Source organism: Anguilla rostrata, chromosome 3 (assembly GCF_018555375.3).
Source record: "Anguilla rostrata isolate EN2019 chromosome 3, ASM1855537v3, whole genome shotgun sequence".
Lineage (NCBI taxonomy): Eukaryota > Metazoa > Chordata > Actinopteri > Anguilliformes > Anguillidae > Anguilla > Anguilla rostrata.
The window spans coordinates 68,908,005-68,931,724 of record NC_057935.1 but is presented as its reverse complement, the minus strand read 5'-3'; the positions used below and the strand labels follow the sequence as shown (position 1 = coordinate 68,931,724).

Below are 23,720 nucleotides of genomic sequence, written 5' to 3'. Positions count from 1 at the left end.
CGTGGGCCTAAGTCCCTGTCCGTTTCCCCCAGGAGGCCCTGATCATGGCCAGCATGGAGCACCCCCACCTGGTGCGGCTGCTGGGCGTGTGCCTGAGCCCCACCATCCAGCTGGTGACCCAGCTCATGCCCCACGGCTGCCTGCTGGACTACGTGCACGAGCACAAGGACAACATCGGCTCCCAGCTGCTGCTCAACTGGTGTGTCCAGATCGCCAAGGTAGGACACAGGCTCCGCCCACACAGCGAGGGGTCACCTGACCTCAACCCGAGACGGGCTCCGCCCACACAAAAGGGTCACCTGACCTCAACCCGAGACGGGCTCCGCCCACACAAAGGGGTCATCTGACCTCAACCGAGACGGGCTCCGCCCACACAGCGGGGTCACCTGACCACAACCGAGACAGGCTCCGCCCACACAGCGGGGTCACCTGACCGCAACCAGGCAGGTGGGAGATTAGCTCCGCCCCTGCAGCGGGGGTCACCTGACCACAACCGGGCGGGTAGGAGACGAGCTCCGCCCACACAGCGGGGTCACCTGACCACAACCCGGGGGGCGGGGTCAAGAGAGCAGCGTACAACTACAGGTTAAAATAGGGTGCGCTATCTGAAGCCCTGATGAAGCCCTGCTGTGGTCGAAACACGTTGGCTGTCCTACTGTCCTGGCTTTTAAAAATAATGTTTTAGCCATTTCAATGAAAGCTTTTTAATGCACTGTGTTCCTTTCTGTTTTGCTTTTGGAGTGCCCAGAGCGCTATTTCTGTTTTCTTTTACTGTTGCTTTTTCCCCCAGTTCCAAGAGTACCTATATACATCGCTACTATTTTTTATTTTTTACAAGAGCCCCCTGTTTTTTTCTTTTCTAGTCAAAACTGTCTGTTATTGGCTCCCCTCATGTTAGTGTCATGTGACCTAGACAGGAAGCAGGAAGTCTCTGTGTCTGGCTCCACCCACAGTGGGCTCATAGTGCACTGGTGAAGAGGGCCATTATCTGGAGGACTGTGTCAGTGTTGTGCGGACATCACAAAAAACACAGTATCCTTTGAACAGTGCCCCACAAAACGGTTCTATCTGAACCACAGGGTCCTGTGACAGTACATATTTCTTTAGCGTGCGTTTGTTTCAAAGAGCTCCATTTAATTTCTGTCCCCTGCTTGACCTGTGTGAGGTCCATCGAGAGGGCCCCATGGATTTGTGATCCCGTCTTCTCTTTTCTCCTCCACAAAGTTAGAGAACTTCCTGTGATCCTTGGATAACCCCACCCCCCCCCCCTCCACCCCCACTCCCCCTAGCCCCCCACCCCCCAGTGCTGATGATCACAATGCTCATTAACTGACTTCAGGCTATGAGCTCTCTTACTGGCATCTCTTACTGTAGCTCTCTTGCACAGATGTGCCTGCATGCCGCTGCACTCCAGATAAAAAATATTAAAAAATAGAATCGAAACCACATTCAAAGCACCTCATTCAGACTGATCACAAAGTTCTGCATTGTTCATGTGCCTTAAAATGAAACTGATAAAAGCAATACATAATAGAAAAAAAAAGTACAGTAGGCAGTGCGCTGGTTTTTATTTCTTTTTAAAAGTGCTCTGACCCCTATTCAATATCAGCGGTTTACCATCTGCTACGTACAGGGGATGTCTTGCCTGTTTAACCGCTGGTATCTCAACTTTGCGAACGAACTGATTAAATAAGTAAGGGCTGTTCTTGTGAGAAAGGTAAAAAAAATAAAAAATAAATAAAAGATTAATGAAATAAAACATTATGGCATCTGTGAAATGTGGGCTCGAACAATCATGGCTCCTTGTTTTGCGGGATGAAGACGGCGAGAGCGAACAGCGCGTGAATAAATCCCCGCTCGATAACGACGCGCCCGGATGCTAATGCGTCGTGAAGTGCGGCCGTCGTTTCTGATCTCCCGCGTTCGCGGTTATAGACTTACGCACCGGCTTCATCAAAGGGCTTAGGCGGAGCCGGCGGCCGGGAGGCTTCGGCGAACGACGGCGGTGGCGGCTTTTTAACGTATTCACAGTAACCGAGCAGCGAAATGAGCTGCGGGAGCAGGGAACTTAGCCAGGTACTTACTGCGGTAATTGGATTCGATTTGATATCCGCGGCGACGAAGGCCTCAGTCTCTCGCAGACAGGGAAGGCGAGGCACTCTGCTATTCAGCGGTAATAGCCTTTAAAGCTAAACATCCTGACACATTATAAACGCCATTATTCACACTTATAAATAATGGAAGCGATAATGGGCCTGATATATAATAAATAAAGCGTTCACTTGTGCCGCAACACATTATAAATATATTAAAAAGACTATTGCGGCAGGACTTGTAAGGCAATTTAGAATTACAAGTAAGTTTTTTTTTTTTTCCAGAGCAAACGAAAGCTTATTTATCAAATAAATATTTTCTCTTTCATGATGATGTGCTTACTCAGTTCTCTTGGTGGCGAATTACAATGTAATACTTTTTTTTTTGTTGTTAAATTTTTATTACACTCATTTGTTAATTAGCATGTTAATTTGCCTTGGAAGTACTCCAAAGTCTCAGTGACCTGACTGACTGATACTCTGGCACAGAGTGCAGTAGTTTGTAACACACTCCCACACGCTGTAGGGCAGGCTAGTAATGTGTGGGTCAGCTGCTTCTTTAAATTCTGACTTCTCAGACATCACAGCTAACTTATGAAGCTGTGACAATACCACGGTGACGTTGAAAGAATTGTTATATTACGTAAAGGGGGCACGCACAACTTGCCACGCGGTTAAGCTGTCGCGTTATCTCTGTGGCCACGGCAACGGGCAAATACCATGTGACCTGGATGGTAAAGTGGTGTTGTGGCAATCATGTCCGATTCAACTCACAGCAGTGTAATGAAATGAGAGTGTTTGACGTACAGTAGCAAGAATGTTAATGTGGCATTACCTCACTTGCGGTATTGCTGATGCATATTTATTTGTTTACTTATTTATTGTGTGTGGGGGGTAGGCCCTTTAGGTGAACACATCTCACCTAGATGATTATTTTCTCTATTTTCGTATGAGCAGTGCGTTGGCTCAATCTTCCTTTAGTGTTTTTAGACAGGAAACTATGTGGGTTTGTGTGTGTGTGTGTGTGTGAGAGAGAGAGAGAGAGCGAGAGAGTGAGAGATAGAACTTACATTTCTGATAAGAGTCAGGCAAGCAAATAACCAAGCATGTTTAACAATTACAATATGTATACATGTAAGTAAAGAAATTATCAATGTTGCAGCTGGTCATATTTCAATCATGTCTTCCTTTATCTGACATATGTATTTAGTTATGTCACTAAATATTTATATTATTTGTTAAAATCTATACACGCTTTTAGTTTGTTCATCAGAATAACCACTGAATGTAGCTCTGCATATATACCCATATATGCAGAGTTACCCTGAGTTGTACTAAGGGACAGGAAGGTTGTGTAAGAGAAAAGTCTGCAGAACTTGTCTTTTGTCCCCCCCCCCCGCCTCCCCCCCTCCCTGACAATCCCTGACAAAATGGAATATTAATGGAATAATTTGGTTTGGATTTAATTTTAATGAGCAGATCAATCAATTATACATGGGGGCTGGAGGAGGAATGCTGATTGCTCTGCCTCTCGCTGTCCTGTCTCCGAGCGTGGGTGCGAGTGGGCGGGCGAGCGAGTGAGCGGGCGGGCGCGTGGGGGGGGGGGGATCAGCGGCAGTCGGGGTCACGCCAGGGCGCCGGGACGCTAGCCACGCCGCGGCGGGGGCTAACCGAGCCGCTCGTCCAGCGCGTGGTGGCGTTCTCGATCTGAGCGCGTGCGCGCGGCAGCGGTATGGCCGCCAAATGCGATGCTGTCGTTTAAGGTATAAAGAAGACGACCGCTCCTTAAGAGCAGCTGCAGCACGCCTTGGTCATCTGAAAACACTGAATTAGTTGCATATTACCCATGAGCTATGCAGGTTACCTGAGTGCACTAAGGGAGGAAGTTGTGTAAGAGAAATAGTCTGCAGAACTTGTCTTTCCCCGCTCCCCTCCTGACAATCCTTACAGAATCGAATATTGAATGGAAGTAATTTGGATTGATTAATAAGAGACGTCTAATCAATTTCATACATGGGGCATTGGCATGAGAATGCTGATTGCTCGCCTCATTCAGCTGTCTCATGGAATCCCCCCCCATTACTTCCGGAATGTGTAATTGGTCAGTAGGAGGAGGACGTAATGGAGGCTTTACAATGCTCACTGTGTTTTATTATTTTATTTCTCCATTTGGCATTAGTGTTTTGCCTGCCCAGGCAATGCGCAGTAATGCACAGTCTCATCTGGAAAGGCTTAAGGGAGCTCCAGGTCATTTCCCTATGCAAATGGGCCTCTCACTGAGCAAACACGTCTCCCTCAGGCTCATTAGCCAAACTGGAGGTCCCGAGTGCCTCACCCGCTTCCCCTCGACCGCTCCCTCCCTCCCTGCTGCTCTCTCGCTCACTCCATCCCTCCATCCCTCCGTCTTCCACTGAATTCCAACGAGGCGTTAAGGCTCTCTCACCTGTCCGTGTGATAGGCACCTGTCTGAACGTCCCTCGCAAGAAATTATCCAGACTCACAGGTAATGGCGGAGATAGCTCAATGGTAGTGTTCTGATTTGCGGTACCTTCCTTATGATGAAAGTGTCACGTGTAAATTTAACATTTTTCTCATGTAAATTAAGATTTTCTCGTGTGAAAAGAAAATGTCACACGTGAACTGGAAAGATCAAATTCTCACGTCACTGACTTTTTAAGACGTGGACTGCGATTTTCACGTGGTAGCAAAACATGTGACTTTCAATAGCATAAATGGCCTTTATCCGCTCTCATTTTACAAGTGGGGTTATTTTTATAGTTCGCATGGGCACTCTTAACATCTTTGCATGGATGTTCACATCTGTGGTATTTTAACTTGTTTTGTTAGGGTTGCTATGGTCACACTATGACAACTACATACGCAGTTTCAGTAGCAGCTTTCAGTCCCCCTCAATCCCTTATCAGTAAGTCCCCCTCATTCCTTATCAGTATATACTGTACTGTTTATAACCAGAACGTTCTAGTTCAATTGTAAATTAAAGTGCTTCCCAATGACAAAGACCTGAAAGTTACTCTTTCATAAATGAGATATTTCAAGCGGAGAGAAAGCTGCAGTCAGTGACCAGCCTATTTACTTTCCTTTGTCCTTGATTAGGAATTCAAGTCGATCACAAAGGTGTTCACAATGCCAAACTGAAACATGCGGGTATCCAGACTGGTAATCCAACAATCAATCAATCAAATTTTCTTTAAATATATCTCATTTTAATAATGATTTGTCACAGTGCAATTCACAGTTAACCCTGGCCCTTAGAGGAAGCCAGAGGCAACAGCAGCAAGGGAAAGACTCCCTGGAGAGAAGAGATACTGTACATACTCATAGATGCTGCATATCTATGGTACTGTATTTGCGTTCCTGTACTACAGAACAGAACTTAAATGCGGCATATCTATGGTATTGTATCTGCATTTCTGCACTACTGAACAGAGCTTAGATGCTGCATATCTATGGTACTGTATCTGCATTTCTGCACTACAGAACAGAGCTAAGATGCTGCATATCTATGGTACAGTATCTGCATTTCTGCACTACCGAACAGAGCTTAGATGCTGCATATCTATGGTACAGTATCTGCATTTCTGCACTAGAAACGAGAGCTCCGGCCTGCTTTAGGCTGAAGTGATCTCCCATTGGCGCGTGAGTCACTGAAGGCGTGTCCCCGCTGAGCTCACAGAAAGAGAGGGTTTAGGCGGATAAGCTCCGACCGTTTCCAATTACCGCCTGGGATCAGCTGCATTAACGGAGGCTTTTACATTTTCAGCCCCCAATTCAGGGATTCAGGGATTTGTGATCGGATTGGTCACCTTGGAGATGATCCTCAAAAAATTTATAAAATAATAAAATAATAATAATTATGATGATGATAATAAAAGTCAAGGCATTGTCCACACAGCATAATGCAAAACGCACTACTGTGTTAAACCGCATATTCTCGAAACAGTCACAGGTGTGCTTCCTTGTGCACAGACTCCAGGTGCAGATCGTGTCCAGGGTTGTCCCGATCGTGTTAGGACTGAACCTCACCTGTTCGTACACCTGTTCCCCCCCTCAGAGGGGCAGCGACGGGCTCACACTCCAGGTGTGGGGTCAGTTTGGAGCGGCCGTGCTCTCTGTCTGCCCCCCCCACCCCCCACCCCCCCGTACCCCCCCCACGCTCCGACACAGCCTTCCGGTCGGTGACACGGGCCAGACCGGAGAGCCGGGTAAAAATAGACTGTTAGGGAAAAGGCCGCGGGGCGACGGGCAGGCGCGGGCGAGTCAGAGCGCGCGGGGGGGGGGCCGTTTGGGGGGTCGGAGGATAGCTGTGACTAATGACAGCCAGACAGCGGTGACACCCTACGCTATCTCAGTGACACCGCCGCAGGGACGGAATATTCCGGGCCTGTTCGCCCAGCCTCCACGTCGTCCTCCGCGCGGGAGAGCTCCCGTCTTCACATCCTGAGAAAGAAAAAAAGAAAAAACCCGGGTCTGAGCTCGGTGTCCGAGTCCATTATTCACCTGCTCTGCGGTGGTGTAGACCACTGGGGCCCTACGCCTGGCCTACCCCAAACGCTGGGCTGTCACCCAGAGTGGATTTAGGACGAGCGTAACCTTTCCGAAGGGATGTTTCGGCACGCTCCTGTCCCAGATTCAAACCGGGAACTGCCTGACCTCAGGTCGAGCTCCTTCATCAATGTTTCACAAGGGTTAATACAGGACCAACTGATCCCTGCTCCCCACTGCAGTTTTTCTTTTTTTTTTATTCTAAGAAAACATAACTGCGAAATCTAAACTTGCGCGGTTGCAGTTTCTCTCTCAAGTTCTGAGTAGCGTTACCCCTGTAGCCCTGGGTGAAGTACTCAATGATGGGGTGATGTAATGGCGTGTAACTCTGGTAAACTGCCGTGCGCATGCCGATAGACACGGTTTAGCTGCTTATTCCCACCAGTGATTTGTGCCCGTACATATTAACAGAGGCTCAGACGGTGCCAGATCGTATGCTTTCTGCATTGGCTTATTTTGTCTTGTATAGATTATGCTGTGAATATCAGTGTGTCCTTCCCCATGTTCCTGTTATCGGACTAGAAAGGTTGAGCTGGGCCCAAGGCTTTGCTTGTGTGTGTGTGTGTAGGGGGGGGGGGGGTTGTGAGTGCGTGTGTGTTTGTGCTTGTGCGCGTGTGCCTGTGTGTGTTTGTGTGCATGCGTGTGTGTGCATGTGTGTGTGCATGCATACGTGGATGTGTGTGTGTGTGTGTGTGTGTGTGTGCGCATGTGCATGTGTGTCTGTGTGCATGTGTGTGCATGCATGTGTGTGTGCATGTGCATCTGTGCATGGATGTGTGTGCGTGTGCGTGCATGTGTGTGTGCGTGTGCGTGCATGTGTGTGTGTGTGTGTGTGTGTGTGTGTGTGTGTGTGTGCGTCTGCGTGCATGTGTGTGTGTGCGTGTGTGTGTATCTCCCCATACTGTGACCCTTACAGAGTGAGAAGTGGCTGAGTGTTCTTCGGTCAGATGGGTTCATGTGAATGGGAATTATAGAGGCTGTTGAGCAGAGCCACAGAATGTCACTTTCAGAGTCCCTAAATTACAGCCAGCGCACAGAATGTGAGATAAACACTTTAGTTTGAGAATTATTCATCTAACTTTCCACATTATTCAGCTGGCCAATGAGAGGACAGCAACATGCTACTGAAGCCAAGGGCCTTCCCCTTCAGCAGGAGGATTTTATTCCGTAATTGAATATAATAGTGACTAATCCTGTCCCCATTTAAATGGATATTAAACAATGTTTTAAAGGTCACTTTCAGAAGGTCTGAAACAACAGCTAGAATTGCATCTAATAACTTAGTAATTGCGGATCGTTCACCTCCGTGAGAAAGAGAAACAAAAAACAAAACTGCCTTGTAAACACAGCTTTCTGTTTTAGCATTCTGTTCTGGTTTTACTCTGTTCCAGCGTTCTCTTAAAACTGCGGGGTCCAACAGGGACTCAGCTGTGGGGTTCCTTGTGCACCCCCACAGGAGTCTAAGTCGGGGGGGGGGTTTGGGCGGGTGGGTTCTCTCCGGGTAATGTGACTGGGTCTCCTCCTCATCATTAACGTCCCTGGAGTGCTTCCCAGAAGCCTCAGCTGGGAGTCTAAAAATACCCCCCCACCCCCCAGACCCCAAACCCCGCCCCCTGCCGATTGGCTGACTACAGCGAGAGAGATGAAACTGGGATGAATCACTGCGACCCCCCCTGCCCCCCCCCCCGGCTCCGTAGAGGCTCCCCACCCTGCCGCTAATGCAGTAATATCTGCGTATTTATCCCACATAATCACACGCTGCCAGTGGAGGAGAAATAAAGATTCATTTCATTTACGAGCCGCAGCATGACACTGCACTTCCACTAATGTGAAACGGAGATCCTGTCCTTCAGCTCCAGCTTCTGTTCCATTCTTCTTTCTCCCTGTCTTTTCTCATTTACTGTTCAGTTTCTCTGTCGGTTCAACTTTATTTTTCTTTCTCTCTCACCTTCTCTTTTCCTTTTTTTGTCTGTTTCCCCCTGTTTTTTTATTCATGCTTATTCTGTATTTGTTTCACTTTCTTTACCCACCTTATCTTCGTCTTATCTTGTTATCTTCGCCTTCCTCTCTTTCTCTTCCTTTATAATTCAGTTCTAGTTCTATTCCATTCTACATCTTTTCTCTGTGGGGGTGGTACAGTGGGTAGCACTGTCGCCTCACAGCAAGAAGGTCTTTGGTTTGAATCCAGCCTGGGCCTTTCTGTGTGGAGTTTACATTGTGTCCACATGGGTTTCCACCAGGTACTCCAGTTTCCTCCCACTGTCCCAAGACAGGCAGGTTCGACTAATTAGAGAGTCTAAATTGTCCTTTAGTATGACTAAGTGAGTGAATGGTGTGTTTGCCCTGCGATTGGCGATTGGCAACCACTGGGCCAGAGGCAATTCCTGCCTCTGGCCCCCATGCATGCTGGGACAGACTCCAGCACACACACACACACACACACACACACACCCTCCCCCCCCCCACCCCCCACAGCCCTGACTAGGAATAAGAGGGTTAGATAATGGATGGATGGATTCATTTATTATATTTTTTGACAGCAGATCTTTGCCTGAATGTTCCAGAATGTGCTCCCATCTCTGTGTGCACACAGACACTTAACACCAGGTTTTACACATCAGCAATTATTTAAAAAAAAGAGCTACAGTCCGGAAAGCTCATTTGTAATCCGTCAGGTAATAGGTCATTATGCCAATTTGAAAATGAAGTGGGGGTATATCAACAGTTTCAATTCATTTCCAATTATCCAAATGTCAGATTCTCCTTCCTGAGAGACACAACTTAATAGCATTGACCCAAAGTGGCTGGCATAGAGACATGAATGTGGAGGTTCTGACCTGGCACGTGTAAGGGGATAGGAGGGGGGGGGGTAATTGTTAAAAGATGTGCCTGTCATGAACGTGTCCAATTAATTTCCAAAGAACTAATGAATAATCTCCATCTATGTCTTCATTAGAGATGAACGCCAGCACCCCTTAAGTATACTGTTTTGCCAACTGAAACTTTTAAGAAATGACGGAAGTTAGATTTCCTTCTGCAGTACCACATTTGACCAATAGGGGAAGCGGTGGAGGAGTAGTTCGGCTGCGGGTTGCATTTATTTACTCCCTGAGTGGGTTTGCTCCGCAATCAACAATGCTAATCAGAGGCACAATTGCAGACGCTCCAGCTCCATTTAGATGACAGACCTCATAATTGGGGTTGGCTGCCGCGCGCTACTTCACGGAGAAAAGGATAATTTAATCTTGTGCAAAGTGCAGTCGAACAGAAGGGCTTCCCGTTCCTTAATGCTTGTGCATGTTTTTGAAAGCGTGTTGAAAGTCACAGCCAGCACTCGCCCCTCTGAACGCAGGGGCGGGAAAGAGGAAGCGGGGGGGGGGCTCTCCGCCGCGTTCTGAAGTGCGAATCGACGCGACGCTTATTATTATTTTTTTTTTCTTCCCCCGCTGGAGAAGCGTCGGCACGGTAACGGTGACTCACCTCTCTGTGTGTTGTCTGGTCAGCTCTCTCTCTCTCTCTCTCTCTCGTTCTCTCCCAGAGCCTCCCAGTGAGAACCAGTCAGCTTCCCTCTCTATCGCCCCCGCTCATGTGATCAAATCTGTGCGGTAAAACGGAGTGTGTGTGCCGGGGGGTGTGGAGGGGGGGGGGTGGTGGGGGGGTTGCCCGTACAGATGCCTCTTGCCCTTCCCAAATCAAACAAACTATGCAGCTAGCTATGGACAACTCTCTCTCTCTCAATTTCAATTTCAAGGTGCTTTATTGGCATGGCATTCACAGTGTTGCCAAAGCAAGAGTTGCAGTAATACCTAATATTAATTAATAAAATAAAAATAAATAAATAAATAATACAAATAAAATCTACTCAAAAAATGTTGTTCTCGGGGGACTCTTGCAGACACAGTGGGGGTAACTCATATCCCCTTGTGTGTGCAGAGTGACTCCCACATGGAGAGGTCTGACTCATGTGGCCTGTGTGTATGGGGGGGGGTTAGCCTGGATGGAGCACGTCAGGAAGGATCTTTCACTTTTTAATCTCATCATATTGGCATTTACTTATGTAAATTTTATCAGGTAGCATTTTATTGCCCGAGGGCATGACATTTTTGAAGATTTTATTTGGCCGGGGGAGTGTGTGACTGCTACCCCCCCCCGCCCCAGCCCCCCTCGAGCTCCAGGTCCGAACCTTAGCGCCCAGGACCAGCGAGCGTAGCGGCTAAATGTCACCGGTCGACACGACCAGATCCGGTCCTGTCTGTTCGCCCCCGCCCCGAAATTCTCCGGTTGCCTGCGTGACAGCCTGTGACACCTGACGCTCATACAGCAGCACTCAGCTCGTCACGATAGCTGGCTGCCGTGGCGACGGCCTCATCAATAAAGGCGGGTGAATTTTTACAGCGTTCCGCTCACGGCGACTGCGATGCTCTCCTGGCGATCGCTCGGCCGCTCGGGTGGCTGCTCGGCTGCCTCCGGATGATTGATGGTGGCAGATATCGTCCCGTCTTTTCCGCCGCGGTGTCGCCGCGGCGACGACACATCTGTGCAGAGGCAGGTCATGTTATTACAGCACCTCCCCGTCACCCATATGGCAGGGCCAGTTACTGGCAGCGGCTGCACTAATCACTCCATCAGCTACAGGACCTCTCTCTCCCTCCCTCTCTCCTCCTCTGTCTGTCTCTCTCTCCCCCTTCTCTCCCATTATATCCCTCTGTTCCCACTCTCTTACTCCTCCTCTCTCTCTCTCTCTCTCTCTTCATGAAGGTGGTATCTGAAATAACTGCAATAAATTGTTTATGAGCCCTCCCAGTTACCTAATGATCTTACCTACATGGAGAGGGCCGTGCCTGTACATCCTGGCTAGAGGAATAGAGTGTGTGAGGTTCGGGATGTGAGAGAGAGAGAGTGTGTGAGGTTTGGGATGTGACAGAGAGACAGGGTGTGAGCTGTGTGAGGTTTGGGATGTGAGAGAGAGGATGTGTGAGTTTGGATGTGAGAGTGAGTGTGGATGCGTGAGGTTTCGTATGTGAGGGACAGACTGTGTAAGGTTTGGGATGTGAGAGACAGAGTGTGAGCTGTGTGAGGTTTTGGATGTGAGAGACAGAGTGTGAGCTGTGTGGGGTTTGGGATGTGAGAGACAGACTTTGTTAGGTTTGGGATGTGAAAGACAGAGTGTGAGCTGTGTGGGGTTTGGGATGTGAGAGACAGACTTTGTTAGGTTTGGGATGTGAAGAAGGGAGCTGTGTGAGGTTTGGGATGTGAGAGACAGAGTGTGAGCTGTGTGAGGTTTGGGATGTGAGACAGAGTGTGGCTGTGTAGGTTTGGAATGGAAAGAGTGTGTGGTTGGGATGTGAGGGACAGAGTGTGGGCTGTGTGGGGTTTGGGATGTGAGGGACAGAGTGTGGGCTGTGTGGGATTTGGAATGTGAGAGACAGACTGTGTGGGGTTTGGAATGTGAGATACAGAGTGTGGGCTGTGTGGGCTGTGTGGGTTTGGGATGTGAGGGACAGACTCTGTGAGGTTTGGGATGTGAGGGACAGAGTGTGAGCTGTGTGGGGTTTGGGATGTGAGAGACAGACTGTGTGAGGTTTGGAATGTGAGAGACAGAGTGTGAGCTGTGTGGGGTTTGGGATGTGAGGGACAGAGTGTGGGCTGTGTGAGGTTTGGAATGTGAGAGACAGACTGTGTGAGGTTTGGGATGTGAGGGACAGAGTGTGGGCTGTGTGAGGTTTGGAATGTGAGAGACAGAGTGTGGGCTGTGTGGGGTTTGGGATGTGAGAGACAGAGAGAGGGCTGTGTGGGGTTTGGGATGTGAGAGCTGGACAGGGATAGGGACCGGGTCTGGAGTGGCGTCCCTTGGGAGACAGGGTTGCGGGTTCGAGGTTTCCCCACAGCGGCAGGGGCACGTTCCGCACGTCTGCGCCCCCCCGCCCTCGGCCCTCAGCGGCCCCCGGTGGCCCCCCCCACCCCCACCCAGCTCGCTCACATATTCATCCGCCGCTTGTCGGAGTTAAAGGCCCGGAAGAATCCGGGGGTGGCGCGTTCGCTCGAGTGGAAGGCTGCCCCCTCCCCTGGGCCCGTTTTTTCTCTCCCTCCTTCTGCTTTTCCTTTTTTTCTTCTTCTTTTTCCCCTCCCTCCCTCCGCTCCCTTCACGCTCAAGCAGAGACGCCCGCTCCCCCTCCCTCAGAGCCCGGCCGAGCGGAAAGCGCCCTGCTGGAGAGAGAGGAGAGAGAGGAGAGGAGGAGGAGGAGGAGAGGAGGAGGTAGAAATGGAGATGATGGAGGATAGAGGGGGGGGAGGGGGGTGCGCTGTGTCTGGCGAGGTGCAGCCGTTGGCATATTCATGAGTTGTGGAGGCTGAACAGGGGAGGAGGGGAGAGGAGGGAGAGGAGAGGAGAGGAACAGAGAGGAGGGAGAAGAGAGGAGAGGAGAGGAGTAGAGAGGAGGAAGAAGAGAGGAGAGTAGGGAGCAGAGAGGAGAGGAGAAGAGTAGAGAGGAGGGAGAAGAGAGGAGAGGAGAGTAGAGAGGAGGGAGAAGAGAGGAGGGGAGAGGAGAGGAAAGGAGTGAAGAGGAGAGGATCGGAGAGGAAAGGAACAGGGAGGAGTGCAGGGAGAAGAGAGGAGGGGAGAGGAGAAGAGAGGAAAGGAGAGATGGGTGTGAGGACATCCCTTGGCGCTCATGGGACACAGCAGGGGGTGAGGGCCTCTCCCCTCCACCCAAAAAAGAGAGAAGCGTTTCAAGGCTGTGATGAAGGAGCCTGTTCAGCTGAACTGCTCGGCCAAAACAATAAGCACAGCACTGCCTCAGGCTGGGTCACCCCCAGGAACCCGCAGCCCCCGGAAGAGACAAACAACTCCAACCCATGACCCGAGGGCTGCACGTTCAAAACTCTCGGTTAAATCAAGGTTGAGTTTAAGACAATACAGCGCGCATGAGTTTCCATCATTTCAATACGATGTAATGGAAATCAACTAAAAAAGAATAAGAGTTTTTTTCACAAACCCATCTGCTTCTCAAGAGTGAATATATCCCTTTGGTATTCAGTTGCTTCCCGAGCAAATTTCAGCTTGCGGAGAGATTTTTTTATTATTGTTTTGAGGGGTATATATTTTTTTGGTTTTTAAAAAGCGGAGAGGGGGGCGTAGCGCTCTCTCCAGTGTGAGGATTGTGCGCGACGCGTGATTGCCGGCGCCTCACTCCAGTCCCCTCTTCACACTGACGAGCGTGATTTGCTTGATTGAGGAGAGAGGCGTCGCTGCGTTCTGTTGTTCGCGGAGTATTTCACGCGGGGCGAATCCCTCGGGCGGGGCGGGGCGGCACGGCGGCGCGGCGGTTTAGACATGGCCGCCGCCGCGAGCGTGATTCAGTGGCCGCTAACGAACCCCCGTGCGCTGATTACCCCGCCCCTCGTTAGCCCTCGTTTCTACATTCGAGCCTCAACTGGCTACACGAGGGGGTGGGGGGGGTGGGGGGGAGGCACTGGAAAGACTGCCTGGAGCTGGGGGGTGGGGGGGCACTGAAAAAACTGCCTGGAGCTGGGTGGGGGGGGGGCACTGGAAAAAGTGCCTGGAGCTGGGGTGGGGGCGGGCACTGGAAAAAGTGCCTGGAGCTGGGGTGGGTGGGGGGTCCGGGGGTGGGGGGCTGGGGTGACTGGGGGCCAAGGTTGTTACAGGTACGGCGGGGCCATCAGCAAGCAAACAGGCTGGGAAATGAAACGCGCATCGCATGAAATTATTGGCGCCCCGCGTTTCCGCGGCGATCCCATTGTGCTGGGAGCCTTATCGCGGCCGGAGCACGGCTCTTCCCCCCCCTCCCCGCTGCACCCCTCTCCCGGGCTGTGTGGCCCCTGGAGGCCCCTGCCCCCAGAGAGAATACCCTGCTATATTGATTAGGGCCAGCGTTCTCTCTCTCTCTCTCTCTCTCTCTCCTTCCCTTTCTCTCTCTATCTCTCTCTCTCTCTGTTACTCCCTCTCTCTCTGTCTCCCTCCCGACCTCTCTCTCTCTCTCGCTGTCTATTTCTTTCTTCCTCCCTCTCTCTAGTCTTTCTCTCTGTCACTCTCTCTCTCCCTCCTTCCCTCCCTCTCTCTCTTGCTCTCTCCTTCCCTCTCTCTCTCTCCCTCCTTCTCCCTCCCTACACCGCTCCCTTCCTCCCTTCCTCCCCCGCTCTCTGTCACAGGCACCATACCTGTGGTGTCTTCATATTTTCTCGTGGGACAGGGCCAAATAGCAGCGGGGCTGTGTGTTTGCTATTTCAGGTTTGCAAGACACTGGGGTATGAATGGGGGAAAAAACGAGTGAGCAAAACGAAAGAGTGAGTGAAAAGGAATGGAAAGTGCGTCTAACTGAGCACAGCTGCATGCTGGGACATTTGCTGCCTACTCTTTCCACGTTGTGGTCGTGACACTTGAAACCACAATAAACAATTTTTATTCAGTGGCGTGTGTGTGTGCGTGTGTGGATTTGATGTAAATTTTTAATGAAATGCCGTCCTAAAATATGCATCAGTTTGCATTCATCATTCTTTACCTGCAAAATGGAAAGGGTTACAGGTTACGGGTTATGGGGTACAGGTTATGGGTACCATCCCCCCCCATTACAGGTCGACTAGGTGTATCCCATACTTAAACAGCATCAGGATGTAGTCCCATTTCATTTAGGCATGTCAACACATCAAAAACAAGTAACTCTCATCCAGCATACTGTACTTCCGAACCGGTAATGTGCATAGGTACCTGTGTTGACAGAGTGTAATTACAGAGGTAATTAATGAAAATTGCTTAATGTTTAAGAGAGGGGGGGCGGGGGCATTTTTGCCGAGCGTATGGTAATACGGGCAGAGGACTTTGAATGTGTCCATTATTAATTCATTTTGCCCTTAAATGTGCTGATGTATGCACGGTAAGGCCTACGTGTGCTTGACCTGTATCGCAGAATGAACTGCGCCGGTGCTCGCTAAGAGCTAATTGCTCCCGGGGGGAGCTGGCTTGCAAACACACACAGCGTCTTCGCGCACGGGGGGGGGACCACTGTGAGAAATTAGCTCAATAAAAATGGGATGGTTCTTGGGGCCGGCGAAACACGATCTTCGGCAAAAGGGGGGGGAAATTTATGTGCCGACAGGTCCGGGAAGCCCACGGTGCCCGCGTACAGCATGGCACGCTGGTTCCCCGGGCTCGGCCATAGACTGGAAATAATAAACTTTTATCATTCCCCCCGTTTTTAAATGGCGTTATTATGGCCCTGCGTATGGCTACGATAATTAGGATCTTTCGGATATTACAGTTTAAGTATCTCGTGATCTAAAGAGAGTTTAATGTCCTGCGATCGCTCATGATTGCATCGTAATCTTATCCTCTCAAACTGATTTCCACCCCCCCGTCCCCCCGTCCCCTTCCCCCAGCCCCCCGCCCCCCACTGGGGAATATTTCATCGGCTGCCGAGCCGGTGCGTCAGCCATTCAGAAATTTTGTCTCCAGGCCTGACCAATTGAGCAATAAATTGCTGGATGTGGACCCAATTAGTGGCGAGGGACCGTGGCGAAGCGGGGATCGTGTAAACAGCCTGCCGTGATTGACATGGTTAGCGAGGAGATCTGTGCGAGGAAATGAATTCCCCCAAGGGTTCAGTCATCACTAATTAGTAACCCCCCCCCCCACCCCACATCCCCACACACACGCACACAACTCACCCCCCACCACTGCCCACCTTTTAATACCTAATACAGGCCTAGCAGTTAAGGCACCAGACCATGTTGCCTTAGGGCTATTTGAAATCATAGAGAGGTGTGATGTGGGTGTTCCTGTTCAGTACAGGGTAGTATAATGGGTAAGGATTTGGTCTTGTACAGGTTCCATTCCCCAGTAGGACACTGCCGTTGTATCCTTGAGCAGGGTACTTATCCTACATTGCTTCAGTATATATGGATACAACGTAAATGCTATGTAAAAAATTTGTGTAAGCCTTATCCAGAGCGTCTGGTAAATGCCTGTAATGTAATGCAACGTACAGTGAGATAGTACACCCATACTGTGGCCAGCTGTAGACGGTGGGTCGTGGCCGATGTCCGTCAGCAGGGGGGGATGGAGCCCGTGGGGGCGGAGGTGGATGTCCTTGTCATGAATCGCACGCGATAAAAAGTCCCGACTGCCAGACGCCCGTCCGCGGTTCGCCGCTCTAACGGTAACCCAGAGTAAAAACACTGTGGCCCCAACGAGCTAGCGAACAGAAGTCGGCCATGACAGAACGCCAACAGAGTGTTAGGTGTCACAGCTGCAAGATAATCACACTGAAGAGAGCATGAACAAAAATGTAGTTTTCTTTTATTTATAGATGTGTAGCACCGATGTTTGTTAAGTCCTGCAACACCAGCTGCTGGTTGGCAAAAAATAAAATAAAAAGCTATTCAGCTGCTGAAAAGTGTCAGTTAATTATGTGCTTATGTGTTGGTGTAGATGCTGGTGTTAGCAAGGTCAATGTGCTTAATACCAATAGATAAAAAGCTACTCAGCCGTCTTTGTTCACCTCTTGTAAAAAAAGGGCCTCTTGATTGTCATTGAGTATGGATTTTTACATTTTTTCATCATTATTATTTTTCATTTTTAGTATGTGGATAAAATCACTCTTCTGTGGCCTAGTTGTGAAGAGGAGTGGAATAGCATAGCCTGGGGCCGTAAAGATATATTAAATTCTTCCCAGACCAGAACAAATAAAATGTTTTCCCTTGTCCCTTTCTTTGTAACTTGCACTTCTTAATTCTTCCATTTATCTTACATGGCTTCCCTGTGTAAAGGTGGGGGGTGGTGAGGCGGGGGGGGGAATACACTCAGGCACTGAACAGGCCACCCATCTATTGCAGGGCCACGCACACCATTCACTCACTCACTCATACCGCAAGGGCCCCATTAGCCTAACCTGCTTGCCTTTGGACTGCGGGAGGAAAGCGGAGAACATGCAAACTCCACGCAGACATGGGGAGAACAGGCAGAAGGGCCCAGGCTGGTACTTTCATTGGTACTAACTCGGTACTAACTTTATGTGAGGCAACGGCACTGCTGACAGCACCATCAAGCCCCCAACCCCCACCCCCCCCCCCACCCCGCCGGTATCACCCACTATCGGTCAAATGCACTGGGGCTCCAATTCTCTGTGTTTTCACAACAGAATTTCTTCCGGTAAAAAATGGGTCGGGGTGGCGAAGACTAGAATGTATTGTTTGCTTTTTTTTGTGGTTTGAGCCCTGTTTACACACTGCTGTTCCTGGGGTTTTTTTAAAGGGGGTGAAATGAGGTGTCTGTTTTGGGATCTGTATCTCCGTGAGAGATGCTTCGTCTACACACAAGTCTCTTATTCCAAACTTATCCAACCTGAGGTTTATGCCGATCTGTTACTAAGGAACCTCTGGCCCGTGTTCCAGTGCTGTTTAAAGGTAGTTACAGCTAATGAAGAATTCCTTCACTTAAACATTCCCAATAGAGCTGATTTCCTCAACCTTTTCCCCATCAGCAATAGTTTGCTTTCACTGTTTACTGTAAACCCTTGGGTTCAATTATCTTTTTCTACTATTATGCACATTTGTTTTTACCTTGCTAACTTCCTAAACTTTGCCTTAAGAACATTCCTGTGTGTCCCATGGCTCTGAATCATAGGGTTCTTCGCTGTTGAGCATCTTTTATTTTTTACCCTTATTAACAAGGGTGTTATTTATAGGGGGTGGGGGGTGACAACCCAGAATACTATAACGTGATGATGAGAAAAATAACTTTATGTCATGAAGATAAGGATTTAATGTTATGATTGGCATATACTGATCAGTAGTCTGAAATATTTTTCCTCTCATAATTCAAAATAATATTATATTCCCTTATAATTTCTTCCTCCGGGCTCTCTGGAGGATGTCAGTTCTCAGGGTCTATGCATTTCAATATTCCCTTGCTTCTTGAAAATTTAGACATTGCTTTCGCTTTTTTGCAGAAGCTGGAAACTGGCCTAGTATTCTGACAGATGAGAAGGAGAAACGCACCAGCTTAACAAATGAGCAGTCTGAGCATTCGAACAACCAGAAAGCAGTGATGTTATGTGTCATCATGCTGTTATGGGAGAAGGAAGGAGAGGAAGGGCTTTGGAAGGACATGGGATGACCTTTATTTTGTTGTGAAGAGAAGGAGTGTGGGGTCTGTCCTCTGTCCCTCTCGCCCCCTCCACCCCCACGTGTTGATAATGAGGTGCGCCCCCCCCCCCCCTCAGGCGCTTACCTGGTGTAAAGTGGCACACATCATGGCTGCCTCATACTAAGCACATTACCGGCTCCATCTGGTCCTCGTTGGCTCGGGCCAAGACCGCGTGGACCCTCCAGGACAAGGTCACGCGTGGCTGCGTGTTTTTGCCGAACGGGGTACTTGATCTGGGACGGTGTCGAACCTGGCCCCCTGGGGGGGGTCCCCCCCCTCTCAATCTGGATCCCTGGCAGGCAGCTGACCTTGTTTCCCAGCCTTTGCAGGTGTGAAGCCAGCACAAAGAGGCCACCGGTAATTAAAATGATCAGAAAAATCTCTAGTCAGGAGAAAAAGTGAGCCATTATAATAACGATGATGATGATGATGCTATCTTAAAGTTAGGCGTTCAAGCTTATGATACCTTCCCCCTTATTTTAGTATTTAGTGCTTGCTGGTGCTCACCAGCATCTCTACCCCCACAACAATCACATAATAAACAGCTTAACTTGTCACAGGTTGCGGGTGTCTGTACATGCATTATTCAGTAAGTAAATAAATGCGGAGATGTAGGTCTGCATTTATACAGTGTATTAAATGCGGTCTCTGTGCTGGCCTTTCGTTGTCGCACGTGGTATCGACATCCTGTCACCGCAGGCCCTGCTGAGTGGTCACCGGGGTGTGACGGACAGGCTGGCATCCAACCAGCTTGCCCCCCCCTGTGCTGAATGGCCCGCCTCCTCCCTTCCTCTGCCAACTTCCACTTCCTGGGGTTAAAGCAGCTGTGTTCTGCCCACATGGCCTTGAAAAAGCTGCCCTTTTCTAATTCAGTGGAAGATAGTCATGCACAATAACATTGGGGCCATTTTCATATCAGAATCCAATAATTTATTCTCAGCAAGATTATGCTGGTATGATGCAAGATATGCACGAGATGATCATTTGATGCACCAGAGATGTGCATTGATACGACAATGATTGCTTAAATTAACAAAATGTTCATGAACTCTAAACAAGTAACATGCTAAATTAGCTCTATCCTTCATAAAGCCCAGTCGTAACATGCTAGAGCTTAGCTCTTCCTTGTAAACCGCAGCCGTAACATGCTAAGAGCTTAGCTCTTCCTGTTAAAGCCCAGCTGTAACATGCTAAGAGCTTAGCTCTTCCTGTTAAAGCCCCAGTCGGTAACATGCTAAGAGCTTAGCTCTTCCTTTGATAACAGCCCCAGCCTGTAACATGCTAAGAGCTTAGCTCTTCCTGTATAAAGCCCCAGCCAGTAACATGCTAAGAGCTTAGCTCTTCCTGTATAAAGCCCCAGCCTGTAACATGCTAAGAGCTTAGCTCTTCCTGTATAAAGCCCCAGCCTGTAACATGCTAAGAGCTTAGCTCTTCCTGTGTAAAGCCCCAGCCAGTAACATGCTAAGAGCCACTGCGCGCAGCCTGCTGATAGAGAGAGAGTCCAGCCAACATGGTTATGTTCCAGCAACCCCTCCACCACTTGCTGTGCCACCTCACCGACCTCAGCCAATGTCCTTGACTGTGTCGGCAAAGCCAGCTTTATTTCTTTTGTGTGTGCATCAATGGGGCGAGTAGAGGGATGTAGACTTGTAGGCACTAGGCAGAGGCGGGGCAAACCCTGTCCCCCATCGCAGCATCGTGATGGACAAAATTATGTTTTGATTCTTTGATCTTAATGCCATGCCGACGGGCCATCCCGGATACTGACCTCACTGCATCAGCTAAACCACGTGTGATAGAGATCAGAGCATCCACATTGGAACCATTGATTGATTGAGTGATTTGACGGTTGGATTGATCGTTGGAATAGACAGCACCATACATGTACGTTTGATCCCAGAGAATGACCAGTGAATGTGTTACATTACTAGTGCACTTATTTTCACAGTGGTCCCGATCATGGGCAGCATCGCAGTTTCACAGAGGACCTCTCTAATTTGAGAGATCCTCAGCAAAATGGCCAAGAGCTACTTGGAACACAATTACGTCATGGGCCACAATTACTGTAACTGTCAGATGGTTGTGATAATTAATTTAAGGTTTCGTATGCATGTGGGTTATGTTGACGTGTGGTGCCATGCAAGTCTATGGCAGGCTATAGAACCGCTTGGTGGATTTTTATGACATTTGGCACATTGCCAAAGGACAGGTCAAGATAGCCAGTCACCAATTTTGGGGTTGATTCATCCACCCCTCTAGCGCCACCCATGGGCCGAATTAACCTTAGATTTTTGCCCATAACTTTCAAACCATTTGGCCTTGAGTCACGGTTCTCCCCCCCCCCCCCCCCATGATCCTTACGTCCTGCTGAGTGAACCACAACTGCCCGTATGTGTGCTGCTGTATGTGCAGTATCATATTCCCAGTCTTGATTTATCTTTATGACAGTAAAAATTTTTGTTCACAAAAATAAAAAATGGACCTCTCTCACGGGATCTGAAGAAAGGCACGTCTCTTCACACCTCTCCATTGACTTATCAGCACTGTGGCCCCAGCAGACTCACTGCAAAGGGCTTGAGGGGGGGGGGGCATGGAGCGGTGACTCCAGAGTGTTCACCATATTACCATTCACTGCCGCGTTGTGAGCATTGGGTCGTTATTATTATCTATCATCTGGGCCGGTCGCGTGTGCTGTCGGTTCAGTTCCCAGCTGGCGCTGTCATTGTACCCTTGAGCAAGGTACTTAACCTGAATAGCTTCAGTGAAAAAATAAAATAAAAATATCCAGCTGTATAAATTGATTGCATGTAAGATAAAAAAAATAATAATGTTTTGTGTTTGTGAAATACCAAAATGGCAATGGACATTTGTCAAATTGTGCATTTGCCAGTGAACACCGCCACTCAAAAAAAGACTGATGGACATGCGGTCTGATTTCAGAGCTGTCCGATTCTACAACCAGAAAGCTGTCGTGAGTTTGAGAATTAGATTTGACCTTTCACTGGATTCGTCAGTAAGGATGGGCGCAGGGGTCAGAGGTCACTTCATATGGAGTTCAAGGGCAACATGGACCCCACCTCGGAAAGATAGACTCCCCTCCCACCAGATGCCCCCGCGCAAATGCTCAGGGGGTGGATGCGCTGTTTGACCTTTCACCTTTTCGCTCCGCTGTTGCCCCGGTATTGACAGTCATGTGACCTTGTCAGCTCTTCAGTTTGGCCAGAGTTGCGTAGGCAGTTTTAGGAAGCCGTTGGCTTTGTGTGAGACAATCTCTATCCATATTCCATGTCATCCAAATTATGCTTTCTCTTGTTGTCCCTTTTTGTATTTTTTGGGAAATGACCATTTAAATTTTGTAGGAAATGACAACGGAAATCTCATACGAAATCGGATTGTCTCATTTGATTGTTAACAATGCTGAGATTGCATCCATTTTCAGAATATTCGATAGTTTTTTGTTTTTTTTCTGCGAGCCATGTAAATATTCAACATTGTGTCATGACCCAAAAATGGTGCATTGTTACCACATTTTGACTGCATAGTTCGGCTCTGCTAGAGACAAACAGTGAAGGTTTATATTAGTTGTAAATGACTTGCCATGTGGCAGCTGTCTATATTTTCATGTTGTTTTTAATATTATGACAAATTGAGGGAAAATTATAATTAGCCGTACTTTTTCCTCCCACTAACAAATTACCTTTCCTTATCTTCCATGAAAGCGTCTCTCATTAAAGACGACTGAAGCTTTTGGTTTTATCCTCGACACGGAGAAAAACTTTATCACCAGTGAGCAAGTGCTCAGAATGCATGAAGCAATGCAGGGAAGAAAAACAATGAAGCAGTCAGCCATGTTCATACTTGGCTGAAGTATCTTATGCAAAAGTAATCGACTCTGCTTCGGATAACATCGAATGCGTTTTATAAGTGTTTTAGCGTGAGCGCCTCTTATTTACACTACATTACTGCGATCTCTGTGCGTGCCACAGCAGCCTGGCTCCTTTACTCAATTATTCAACGTGGGCATTAGGTGTCGACTGACTGATTTTGTAAATGTTTATTGTTGTCTGCCCAAACTCACCGCCCCCGCCCCCCGCCCCCACCCACCCTCCACCCCCCGGTCTCTTTCCAGCACCTTAGCCCACAGTCCACTGCAGCCTGCTTACACGAAGCTGACAAACAAGCTTCTGTTAGTTTGCTTGGTTATTCAGTTATTTATTTGTTTATTTATTTAAATTTCAGATGTTGCTGTTCGGGTTTTTAATTAGCCCCTTGTCTTCTCTTTAAGGAAGGAAATTTTATTTCATCCTGGTACCTTTTTGTCAGGTCTCTCTGCGTGTTCGGGGGAAAATTGCTCTAATGGGTCACAGTGGGACTCCGCCTCCTCCAAGCCAGACCAACAAGGATGGGGGGGGGTTCCACTTTGACCCCCATTAATGCACACGCCTGGCAGGCCATAATAGGACAGGCTGGGGAGGGGAGGGGGGGGGGGGAATGAAAGTATTAATCCAGCATAAACTCCCCGACCGTGTGGGTCCAAACGCACCCAGACAAGCTCGCTCAGGATACGCATACGAACGCGCGAGCCGGCCTTCGACACCCACACACCCTCCAAAACACCCCCCCCACCCACCCACCCCCACCCCCTTCGTCCCGTTTGCATTCGCTGGTTTTATACACCCACACTCGCGCTTTCCTGATGCTTCTCCACGAGCAGTCTGCGTGCGGCATGTACGGGGACCGTTGTGGCGGCCGCGTTTCCTCGCTTGGCGTCGTCAGTTCTACGGTAAGCAGAGCGCCTCGGCGCAATTGAGCAGAAGGGTGTTTGCTTTAGCGAGCGGGGGGGGGGGGGTGGGGGGGTGGGAGGGGACCCCAGGCGGACCACCCTAAGACCGGAGCCGCGTGGG

The 23,720-nt window shown here is 49.1% G+C and overlaps 1 protein-coding gene across 3 annotated transcripts in view; it reads left to right on the top strand.

Annotated features, from left to right (window-relative positions):
- LOC135251772 (receptor tyrosine-protein kinase erbB-4-like) overlaps nt 1–23,720 on the top strand; it is a 340,021-nt gene that overhangs the window by 296,108 nt on the left and 20,193 nt on the right. For 2 of the 3 annotated variants that reach the window (XM_064329531.1, XM_064329530.1), the window contains exon 20: nt 33–218. In XM_064329531.1, coding sequence (XP_064185601.1) covers nt 33–218 — 186 coding nt within the window. The remainder of the gene's footprint in view (nt 1–32; nt 219–23,720) is intronic. The other variant, XM_064329533.1, reaches the window with a different exon arrangement.